The 11943-nt window shown below is 52.3% G+C and overlaps 1 protein-coding gene across 5 annotated transcripts in view; it reads right to left on the bottom strand.

The window, feature by feature from the left end:
• Positions 1–435: 435 nt before the first annotated feature.
• AXIN2 (axin 2) overlaps positions 436–11943 on the bottom strand; it is a 31092-nt gene continuing 19584 nt past the window's right edge. For 3 of the 5 annotated variants that reach the window (XM_045526962.1, XM_045526964.1, XM_045526963.1), the window contains exons 5-11: positions 9485–9625; positions 8805–9313; positions 8339–8533; positions 7776–8009; positions 7091–7186; positions 5673–5840; positions 436–1962 (exon numbers count right to left, since the gene is read on the bottom strand). In XM_045526962.1, coding sequence (XP_045382918.1) covers positions 1836–1962; positions 5673–5840; positions 7091–7186; positions 7776–8009; positions 8339–8533; positions 8805–9313; positions 9485–9625 — 1470 coding nt within the window. In that variant the 3' untranslated portion in view covers positions 436–1835. The remainder of the gene's footprint in view (positions 1963–5672; positions 5841–7090; positions 7187–7775; positions 8010–8338; positions 8534–8804; positions 9314–9484; positions 9626–11943) is intronic. The other 2 variants (XM_045526966.1, XM_045526965.1) reach the window with 2 other exon arrangements.

Here is an 11943-nt window from a genome sequence, read left to right as displayed (position 1 = left end):
TTGACCTTAAGTTCGCTGGCTCCCCATGGACATTCCAGGTCAGCAAACCCACTTTCCCAGGGGCTTCTCACTTCTGAGACACCTCCTGAAATGCAAGCACTCCTGGCAGGATCCCATCTCAGTCTCGTATCACCTGCACTACGTGGCTGGGCCGTACACAATCCGCCTGGCAGGAACAGGCTGAACGTAGGTAGTAGAGGGAAGACGACCTCCGAGGGCCTGTTGTCTACAGCCTGCTCTGTGACCAAAGCCTCAGCCGGGAGTCTGGTGATTTTGAGGAAACGGCTTTACAAAACCCGCGGGCAGGTCCAGATCAGGTAAGGGGTCGTGCTCAGGGATGGGCTGGAGAAGGTGGGAAAAGGAGCACAGACGTTCACATACCAAAGGGGTCCCAGGCTCTGCTCCCACCCAGAGGATTCAAAGACGAGGCCAATGTTTTGAAAAATATAAAATTTTAATAAAGGCTACATCTCTTAATTACAATAATTATTGTACCAAGTAATTTTCCTTAAATGAACTCTTTATAATGCATAATTTACAGTATAAGTAGAACAAAATGCCATGACAAAAGTCATTGAGTACAAGACTTGTAATAAAAAGGCATAAAATATATTTATACATAAACCCCTTTCAAAAAACAAGGGAAAGCTCGAGCCCTCAATATAGGGCGACACACGGAGTGGCCCCCGTGCAGGTACAGGTACTGTACTGATTTAAAGTCAAGCACTAGAGATAGTGGATTAATACTCTTTTGCCGTACACTATATACAGACGTATAGTACAAGGAACGATGGCAAACAGAATGCACAGATTAACTTAACACGAAACCCGGACATGGAAGTGAAGGTGTGTGGGGGAAAGGTGCTGCTAGGTCTCCCACAGCTGTTCGCTTCTCTGCGGGGCAGGGGGTAGTTTCCTGAATGGCTGTGGTCCAAAGACTAATTAAAAAAAACACAAACAACAAAAACCAACAAACTGTCATTTCAATAAAAGCACAAGCTTGAACCACAAGGTAGTGATTCTGGCGGCCGCAGCCCCTGGGCCCTGGGCCTCGGGGGAGGCTACAAGGTGTGGCACCTCAGTCACAGGATGAATCTGGGGCCCGACAGTGAGGCTGCCCCGGCCTGCTCTGCAGTGGGCCATCCCACCCAACAGGACAACCCCCAAAACGCTGATGATGTTGCAACATGGTCAACCCTCAAGACCTTTAAGACAAAATAGAGCAGCATGGGGGGGGGGGAATGCACCAATTTCTGCGTGTGTCAATGGTAGGGTACCATTTTAAAAAGTCTGTCTTCACTTGGAGAAATGCAGTGCAAAGCATAATTCCTCTTTTAAGGAAGAAATCATGAACGCACTCCTAGCTCAACTCCTAAGTTTAGATAGAACATTAAAACTTCCTCTCCCCACCTTCCACGTGTAAAGCAGCATATCCATAAACTGGGGGTGGGAATTGACTGTTCAATAAATATCGGTAAGGACTCCTGTCCAGGTAAGCTATACACAGTTTCTCTTAGTTTATGGATTTCAGATCCCTAGGAAGTCATATATTATGTATGGAAGTCTCTCAAATACAGTCAGCATCTTCAATAGCCAAGAGTGGTCATGTTTTTAATAAATAGTTCAGGCTTTTCTTATCTCAGTACCCAGCTCATGAATAATGAAAATCAGCCTCCCCCCACCCTCCCGAAGACCCACTGGCCAATTCTTCCCTAGACTTTGTCTTCTTCATTGGTTTAACTTTCCTTCAATGTGTTTTGTTGCAGTCGCTCACGGCGAAGACGGGTCACGAGAACTTTGGGGCTCCACAGTTTGCCAAAGCCAGACCCGAGGGCTCAATCGATCCTCTCCACTTTGCCCAGAATCCTGCCCTCGTACATCGGGAGCACGGTCTCGTCGTCCCAGACCTCTTCAAAGACTGCTCCACAGGCAAACTCATCGCTTGCTTTTTTGAAGTAATACCTTAGAAGGAAAACCAGAAAAGCTTCTTGGTAAATGCGTCTTTCACACTGTTTAAAAGAACAGTATGCCAACATGGAGGACTAAGGTTTCTTAGGAATCTGCTACGGCAGGTGTGTGTGTGACTTACTGCCCATATCTGAGTTAAGATGGCAACTGGGCTGGCAAGACCACACAGAACAGGAGGGGTGGGAGGAAGGCTGGGCACCCTCTGGGCAACGGCCTAGGCTGAACCTGCCACCTGCAAGCGACTGAGGCTGCAGTCTTCAGCCCAGAACTTCCACTGTCACCCAATACACACACTGTGAAAAGCAGAGTTGCTTTTCTCCCACTTTTTCTTGGGGTTGGGGGATGGAGGGAGAAAGGGAAAGGCAAGTGCCTGGAGTTCATTTGTAGCAACAGCCAAGAGGGTCCCTCAAGGAGACCCTGGACTCAGCTCCAGGCTCAGCCAGCCTGAACCGGTAACCTGCAGGAGTCTGCACACGGTGGACTTCAGACAATTTAATCAGTCCGGAGGCCTCTAGCCCTGCCCACCCCCCAGTGCCCAAGTGCCAACACTCCATGCAGGCACGCGGGAGGCAGGCCAGCCCCACGCTGCTTCCTGGGGATGCGAACAGACAGCACCCGCCCCCATGACACCCTCCCCTCTTCTCATCTGCCTCCTCTCCCAGCCTACCCCTCCAGGGTCAAACACCAAAGGCCCTTCTATTATGCCCGTTGATTAAAGGCTCCTTTTATCCCACCCCAGCGTTCTTTCTTCTAAGGCTGTTTAATTGTACAGATGCAGATGCCCGGCCTCTCTCAGGAGTGTCACGTTTGGAAACAACTGCTGTCCTCGCGGGCCAGGCCTACCCCCAAACCCCTCCTGAGGAAATTAAGCTGAGGGCCTCTTCCTTCCCAGTCCCCAGCAAGGGAGACCCCTCAGACGGATTAAACTCGCCCCTGCAAACTGTCATTTCCAGCCCATAAAGGCCACTCACAGAGGGAAGGTCACGGCCCCTGGGGGGGCGAAGAGCGCCTGAAAACATTTCATTGTGTCTCAGGGTTACGGTTGGTTTTTGTTTTTGTCTTTTCTCTTAAAAAAAAATTAACTCCCCTTGGTTAGAGCTAAATTTTTTTCCTCTTTAATGAAGGCAAGCCAAATACTTTCATAGGAGATAAGGCTAAATAAAGCGAAACAGCTGGGTTTAGTCAAGGTCCTTTGTTTTTAGCATTCCTGGCTGAGCTAACGCATCGGGGTGAACAGCACAGCTCGGATGGGTCACAGCTGAAAACGCTTCATGTCAGGGGGTCAAGATGTTTGGGGGAGCCTGAGCGGAGACGTGAGAAAATGGGAAAGGGCCCTGTGGACGGGAGACCCTGGACAGCAAGGAAAAAGCCACTTTTCCAAATAATCTCAACCCCAATGCCACCCTCAGACCCCTGGGCACCCAGCTCCAACCCCACTAGAGCTTTCCAAGCTGGGCTTCTGCAGCATCTCTGGGCAAACACTCGAGGACCTTTTCCATAATTGCAGCCTCTTCCCAAGAGGAGAGAGGCAACACTCTCTCGGCCCCACCCTCAGGACTTCAAACATGCTGCGCTGCCTTCATTTTCTCCAAGAAACGGGCTTTTCCACTGCAACATGCTCTGTGTGGCAAACTTTGCTTTCTTCTGACATCTGGCACCAATCGCGTCTGGCACATCTGGAGGGACTGTTTGCTTTTTGAACCCCTGCCATCTTGAGATTACTCAACGCATCCCAGGTCCCCACCCCAACCCCCACCCCCACTCCACAGCCCCAACCTCGTTGGGCTTTTTTATTGGGGGGGGGGGTGTGTGCAAAGTAAGCAGTTGGAACACCAGCCCTGCTGGGAGGGCGAGGCATGACACCCTGTGCCCCCCACCCCCAGGAGGGCACTGAGTCCCGCTCAGGCCCTGCAGAGATAAGGCGGCTGCAGGGGCCTTCCCACAGCCTGATCCAATCAGGAAAGAATTTGAGAGTCGACCATTTGTGCAAGTCTTTGTGCATTAAAGGGGAGGCCAGGGCTTCAAAGCCAGGCTTATTAAGTGTGCCTCAGGAAAAAAAAAATCAGAGCCAGATGTGGCCAGAGTGGCTGAGCGAGGCACCTTCCCTGCGAGCTCATACTCAGCGCTCCGTGGTTCTTCTCCCCGAAGGTCACCTGCAGTTCCACTCAAAGTCCGGCCGAGTCAAAGCCGAGACCAAGATGAATCCCTAGAGGGGCGCACTTGTGTAATTAGTTCCACCGGGTATCTTTTCAAGATAAAAAAGAAGAAGAAAAAGAAGACAGGTCTGTTCCCCAAACCCTTTGATACCGTTTCAGGATCATCTCTGCCCAGGTGTAAAAGGGAAAGATCTAGGCCTAACTACACGCCCTGCCAGTCAATCACCTGCAGGGTCTCAGCCCAACCTCCGTCCCTTCCTCCTGCAAAAGGAATCACTTTTGGCCCCGCCCAAACTAACTCCCAGATGAAGGCAGCTGGCAAAGTTCCACAGGGCCTGCTCTGGAGGAGAGGGTGTCTCAGCTCCCAGCAGGCGGACTCACTGACGTCCGGGAGCTGGTGCCCACCTGGAAGGTGTACTACTCAGCGTTCTCCACCCGCATCCCCTGACTCCAGAAGCGGGGATGGGGTGACATGGACTGTGGTCCCACACAGGGTCCAGGCACACAATCGAGGAAGTGGCACCCTCTCTCGGGTATAGACCCCAAGAGCGAGCACCTCCTTAAACTGGCTGCCCTGGGAGCCTTCGCTCGTCTCCCCCGGTCCCAGCCCAGTGCCCGGCAGCCCACGGTCTGACTGGAGCAGCATCCACGTGTTCCCTGGGGTGAAAGCCACGGAGAAGGGCCAGGGAGGACTCTGGATGAACTGAGGCAGAGTCATCTCCTGCCCGCATTAAGAGGACAGTGTGTGAGAACTGGTCCACGGCCGGCCCTAACCCTCCTCAGCTCTGGAGTCCTCTTGAGGGCCCTGCAAGCCCAGTGTGGGGCTTTCTCAAGGGCACCTCCACTCCGCAGATGAGGAAAGAAGGCCCAGAGGGTAAGTTCCCTTCCCAAGGCCCCTGCAGGGAGAAGAAAACAGTGAGGCCCAGGCAGGAAGAGTGGCCAGCTCTATTCACCCTGTGCCCACCCACGAGTCCGGCCCCTTCTTTGTTATGGACAAAGGCGCATCCCTGCTTCCAATGACCCGTAAATCCCAGGAGATAGCTCTTTAGGCAAAAAGGCAGAGTAAGAAAAACACTGCCATTTCCTAGCCATGCTCTCTGCTCTTCTGGGCCTTCAATGTGGAGGTCTCTCCCAAACCCCAGCCCAGAGGACTGAGGTGCTTTCAGGCCCTCCCTCCTGACCAGTCTGTCTTTCTCTCCCCTCAACACATGTCCCTCAATTTCAGGCAGAGCCTCCACCCCGAGCCCCAAACAGTGGCTCCTTTTCTTCTGAGTCTTGTTCACCTGGTGGAAAAAGCCCAGCCAGGTCCCCAGAGAACCCCCCAAGTAGCCTCCCTCTCAGGGCAGCTGCTGCGTTACTGCTGTGAGCGGTCAGAGCAGACAGGAAATGAGAAGGAGCGGAAATGTGCCCAGCAGCCCCTCCACCGGCTCCCCAGGCACCTCCTCGGCCCCTCCCAGGTCTGCTCAGGCCAGGGGATCTACTCCAGGCTCTGGCTCTTGGTTCTAAGCAAACAAACTCTAGAGCAGAAGAAAGCCACAGGACTCTTACCTATAATTTCCCTTTTTGCTGAGCTGCTCTTTAAAGTGGCCCAGGGTCAAGCTCTGAGCCTTCAGCATCCTCCTGTATGGAATTTCTTCTCCACAGAAAAAGTAAGTGACGACCAACTCATTGGCCTGGAGGGCATGGACACCTGCCAGTTTCTTTGGCTCTTTGTGACTGAAAGCAAGATGGAATGCAACAAGTTCAGCATTTTAAAGCAGACACACATCTAAAGCAAACACATACACATGTACACAAGGGACAGGGTATCCGAGCACTGAGGCTGCAGCCTATCAGCTCAAAGGAGGCTTGGGGCAGGGCCCCTTATCACAGAAGCAACCACCTGTGGGGGACACCCAGTGCAATCCCACGTGATCTGCATGGAGCATGCAGGAAGGGACGATTTCCTTTTGGTTGTACAAACTAGTATCATTTCCCCCACTGCCACCAAATAGGGCACCAAATGGTAGCAGCCCCTTTCAGGTTAGCATAAATGGGGCACTCGCCAACGAAGACCAAAGAGGAGAAATTATCACAGAGCTGCAGGGGCTCACCCCGTCCAAGGAATAGTGTAGCGACAAACCCAGAGCAGGGCCCCTCCAGGGATGACATGACTGCAGAACACCTGAAGCCCACCCGTCATTCTGGCAGAACAGACACAGCTAAAAGGGGGTTACCCCATAGTCATCTCCCTGCCCCTTTTATTCTGAGTTTTTGTAGAGTGGCTTAAAAAAAACAAGCTGCTGGCCTGGATAGCTGGTAGACTTAAAGTCAACCAATTAAAACAATGAAAGGGACCAGGGAGGGGGCCTCCTCAGGACTTCAAACATTGCTGCTCACAGCTCAGGAGGAAGAGGCTAAGGAAACAAACCCTTTTGTTAGACATCGTAGATCTCTTTAACAGATTTCTTTTTAAATGCACCATCCTATAATTATCCTGGGCAGGCTTCTCAATCCACTTCACAAAAGTGTAAATTTACGAAAAGAATCGTTGCCTAATTTAAGGAAAACGTTCTGTTTTTTGTAAGCAAAAACACAAACACGGTCCTCTCCATCTCTGCAATGGTGGAGAATCATCTTTCCGCTTAGGGGTGACAAAGATGTTTCTGGTACTGCCAACTTGCAAGACGAATGGTGACAACTTTCCCATCCAGATTTGGGGTCCCTTTTACCCATCTGTTAATGGCTTCATGTCCCAGCTTTTAATTGATGTGGGCCCAGAAAAACTTGTGCTAGAATGCCTTTTCCAATACACATAGGTTTTCCATGGATGGCAACATCTGTGTTTACTGCTCCTCATCACTAGCATTAAAGTCAAGGTGATTTTATATACCAAAAAAAAGTTTTGTAAAAATGCAACTTCAGATAGTGAAAACCCTGACACATAAACCGTTCAGATTTCAGTAATGCCAGGTGAAGTCACTCACTCTTCTGGAGCCAGACATGGGTTGGAGAAGGGCGTGGCTCCTGCCTGAACAGTGCCCGAGTGGTTCCTGTCTCTCTGCTGACTGGCCACACAGCACCTGAGGACACAGCCAGGGTGAGGAATTTAGAGACGCACTGTCATCCCCAGAGCAACTGGGAAGCAGACGGACAATTACTCTCTTTGGCCTCCTGAAGAGACACGGACTCAGTGTCCATCCCTTTGGAGACCCAACCAAGGCCCTATGTCAACAACTGCTGGAGGACTGGAAGGCGTCCTGGGAACAGCCATCCTAAGCCCTCCTGAGAGCCCAAGACAGGACACTCCCAGCTGCAGCAAAGGGGGCTCTTTGATTCTCCACCAGTCATGGCTTCTTATACACTCATCTAACCAGCCTTAAATGAGCAAGACATTTATAAGGAATGGGATTTGTAAGGAATTACTGAAATTCATTCTCCTACCTCTAGGCATGACTTGCCTAACAAACAGGTCCTGGCAGAATGAACATAACTAAAGAAAACAATTTCTAGAAGGTGAAAAGGAGAATCTTACTCAGCCAGAAGTAATTGCTCCTCTCTGAGGGTTTGAGACCCTGGCAGAAAAGAAAGGCCCTCCCCACTAACAACAGACGAGGTCTCCAACTCAAACCCAATCCCTGCATTAATCTCTGACCCCTCGCTTCCACTCACCGCTGCTTTGGGGGCTTTGACACCTCAGCTAGCCTGCGGCAGGCCTCCTCCAGCTGAGCCAGAGTGTTGGGTGGGGTCAGGGGAGGCATCGCAGGGTCCTGGGTAAACGGGTGGGCACGGGGGGTAGTGCGGGGGTGCCCACTGTTGGCCCCCCACAGATGGTGCCGGCCGGCTCGTTCACCTGGGGACACTCGGGCAGACTCCAAGGGGTAAGCCTTTTTTGTGCTTTGGGCACTGAACAAGGAATGAGAGAGAGAGAGAGAAAGCAGAAGGAAAGAAATTGGGTTAGAAAAACTGGAAAATGTGATTTCAATAGAAACTTGTCTATTCTGCTCTGAGAGAGAGAGGGAGAGAAGAAAAAAATAACTACCATAACACGAACAGGGGTTGTTGCCAAAACATGACATTTTTGTGGTCTGCTCAGTCCAACGTTTAATATTAAGATGGCAGGAGCAAACAGTCACACTTGTTTTCGGCCGACTGCAAAAATAGCCATCCCCACAATGCCTCCGTACTGAGTGCCCACGACCCCCGCGGCCGCAGCGGCGGCAGGCAGTGTTTACCTATGGGGCTTGGGCTTGCTCTGCCGCTCACTCTCCAGCATCCACTGCCAGACATCCTGGGACCTGTCTCCTTCCTCCCCGGGAAGCTGCAGGGCCCCAGCTCCGCCGGGGGCCCCTCCTTCCCTGGCGGGCAGGGCCAGGCCCGGCTCCGTGCCTTTCCCATTTCGTTTGGGCAAGGTACTGCCTCTGCTGCCGCTGTGGGGAACCAAGAACCACACCCAACCCAGAGACCGGTTAAATCTAAATCTCCAGGACTCCTTGAATCAAACAATCGGGCAAATGAGGGGCAATGACACCAAAGACCCATGCACCTGCTCCCCACCCCCCACCTGTATCATCCCGCCGTGCCCTCTGCCTCCCTCCTGGAAGCTTAACGCCTGTGCCGTACACCCCACCTCACACCTGCCCAGGGCTCTGGCTGGGAGACAAACCCCACCCGGGACCCTACGGTCTTCCCGACACCTACCCAAACTGCTCGCCTGGCATGGGCTCCAGAGCCTTGGGGTGGCTCTTGCATTTCGAATAGCAGTAAAACTCGGTGCCCCCAGGGCAGAAGCAGCGCACCCTCTGTGTGGCTTCCGCCTCGATCTCCTCCTTGGTCTTGGGGACGGCGTGGTGATGGATGTAGTGGTGGTGGACGTGCTTCGTCGTCTGCTTGGTCACGAAGCCCTTGCCCCCCAGGAGCGGGCAGGCGCCGGGCGATGGCGCCGTGGGGGGCAGCTTGCCCCCGGGCGGGAGGAGGGGGTGGTACTGCTGGTGGTGGTGGTGGTGGTCCGGGGAGCGGGAGCGGGGGCTGTAGCGGCCCATGCCCGGCGACTGGCAGCCCGGGGTCTTGAGGACCCTGGACAGGTGGTCGTCCAGGATCGTCTGTGGGTCCTCCTCGTAGCTGCCGGAGGGCAGGAGGGAGAGGGGGTGCTGGGCGGGCGCCCCGTCCCGCGAGCTCGCCGCGAGCTCCGGCCCCTCCTTCTCTTCATCCTGGAAGGGAAGGCAGCAGGAGCGGAAGTGACCCAGGGAGCAGCAGGGACAGACATAAGCCACGGGGTCGCACCCGTTGGCCCGCAGCGCGCGCACGCACGCACGTACACGCGCACGCACGCACGCACACGCATGCGCACACGCGGCGGGCAGAGGGCCAAGGCGCGCTACCTCTCGGATCTGCTGCAAGCGCTCGTCCAGGCTGTGGCGGCTCTCCAGCTCCAGCTTCAGCTTCTCCAGCCTTGCGATCAGCTCGGCCGCGAAGGTGGCAGGTTCCACGGGGGTCATCTCCTTGGGCAGGCGGTGGGTTCTCTACGGGACACGGGCAGGAAAGGCACAAGGCACGTTTAGCAGGCCTGGTGGGCGGCGGCGGCGGCGGCGGCGGCTTGGCCAGAGCTTCGCGGGCCCGGCGCGGGCCGCGTCCCCATGTTTGGGTGGAGAGCGGATGGCGGCGGCCTGGGCTGCTCAGGACTTTTATGCGCCGGCACCGTGGCCTCATGGAGAGCCATGGGCCCCACCAGCGTTTGCCTTGGGCAGGAGCAGTTGGTCGCACTCCGAGAGGCCCTGCTTGTTCTCTCTGTAGTACAACCAGCCCATCAGTAGCTACTCTGAAGTAGAAAATCTTCAAAGACTGTTGTCAAACATCAAAAAAAAAAAAAAAAAAAAAAACCGGCAGCCCTCTGAGGTGGAGAACGGAGAGACCAACTCAAGGAATAAAAAGTAGAGTCTAAACAGAAAGGGAGTTGGAAATTTAAAAAAATAAGATTGGAAAGGAGGTGGGAGGGAGGAAAAGGGAAAAAAAGGGAAGTCAAACGGCTCCGGATCAGAGAAGAAGTGGTAATTTATTTCCTGGCCGCACACTGCGCACCTTTGAGGTGGTGTTGTCTCAACACTGTCCTCGATCTCCCTCGTTTTTCTCCTTCCCTCCTCCCTATCTCTTTGTACAGAAAATGAAGAAAGCTGCTGCAGGCTAGTAGCAGAACACTGCTGAGCTTGGCTGCCTGAAGCTGATCTATCAAGGGAAAAGGGAACATCTCCAAATCAAGTGCAGAATATAAAAAAGCACCGAGAATGCCTGCCAAAAGCAGCAAACAGAGAGAACCCCCGCTGCCCAGCTTTCTGTCCTTTTCCTGTCATCTCGCTCCCTCCACCCAGCCCCCCACCTCTCCAGTTGTTCTACCTCCTTCTTCCTCATCTCCCTCTTGCTTTGACCCTTTCTTTGGGGTGGGGTGGGGGGAGCCGAAAGCCAACTGGCAAAGGCCAGCACCTCCCCCAGCTGAAGAGATGGGCCTCGCCAGGGCAACCACTTAGCTGCAGACATGTGAGAGGGGAGAGAAAGGCCCCTATGTAGATAGACGGCCCTTCTCACACAGGCTGGCTCCACGCAGCCCCGGATCAAAGTGCTGCCTGATGGAGAAAGTCGATTTGCACACCCCAGGACAAAATCATCTAATTTACAAGCTTGGGCGATAGAACTTTTCTTTGTTAACACATATATTCCCCCAGTCAAAAAAACCCCCAAATAATGTCATCAATACTTGTATTTGTAGGGGGAGGTCCCTAGAAAAGCAATTTTAATATGCTAATTTTAAGACAAGGTTAAGTCTGCGCTTGTCTGTGTGAAGAGCTTTCAGAAGAGCTACAGTTCATGCACTAATGCAACATGGGATTAGCAATTCAATGTGTTAATTTTCTAAACACAACGTAACCACACCAGTTGGATTCTCCGAAGCTGGCAGGAAGGATTCATAAACACCAGCTATAAGCTAGGTGCTCTCTTCCCCTCCCTGATCAACAGCATCCATGCAACCTGGATCTCAGGCTGTTGTAAGAAGCACAGCCCTAAAATGGGAATATAGACAGGGAAGCTCTCTTGTGTACAGGGACCATGTGCTGGCTGCTTTAGGGGACATGGAAATAAAAGGGGAGGTGTAAGAAAAGCCCTTCACCCACCAACTCAAAATCACAGGAAGAAGCTGCTCCTGGGATCCTCACTGCTAAACACTTCATTCATTCAACATTTGTGAGGCATACACAGGCTCAACAGCAGGTACTAAGCCAAGTTCTGGGGTTGGAAATAGACAAGACGAACAGCTGCCCTCCAAGGGCTTCAGAAGTCAAGAAGAGAAATGGCCAAGTAAATAGATAAATAGATGACTCAAATGACCCAGCCATGCAGTCAACACAAGATGTAAAATGTCTCAGGGATATGATTTTTCTTCCTCTAACCTCATTTATTCATTCAAATGTTTATTGAGCACTTATTATGTGTCAGGCACTATTCTAGTCTCTACAGATACATAATTTAACAGAACAGACAAAACTCCCTCCCCTCAGGGGGCTTCCATTCTAGGGGGAATGCAATGAGCCCATCATGCTAGAGAGAAGCATGGATCATCTCTTACCATTTCTTGCTTCTAGGAAGAAACTGCTTTGATTTCTTTCTCATAGAGAACTTTTTTGAATTCAGAAAATGTAAAGGTTCAAAAATTGGTCATCTTGGATCCCATAATCACATCACTTTGCTCAACATCACAACCCATGTAATGTCTCTTGTCCAGTTCCTCCTTTCTCTGCCTTTCCCAGAGGGGACCTTAGGTACTACTCCTTTCTACTTTCCCTATACTCCT

This window comes from Lemur catta, chromosome 15, assembly GCF_020740605.2.
Source record: "Lemur catta isolate mLemCat1 chromosome 15, mLemCat1.pri, whole genome shotgun sequence".
Lineage (NCBI taxonomy): Eukaryota > Metazoa > Chordata > Mammalia > Primates > Lemuridae > Lemur > Lemur catta.
The sequence above is the reverse complement of the archived record's forward strand: the minus strand, read 5'-3'. Positions and strand labels throughout refer to the sequence as shown.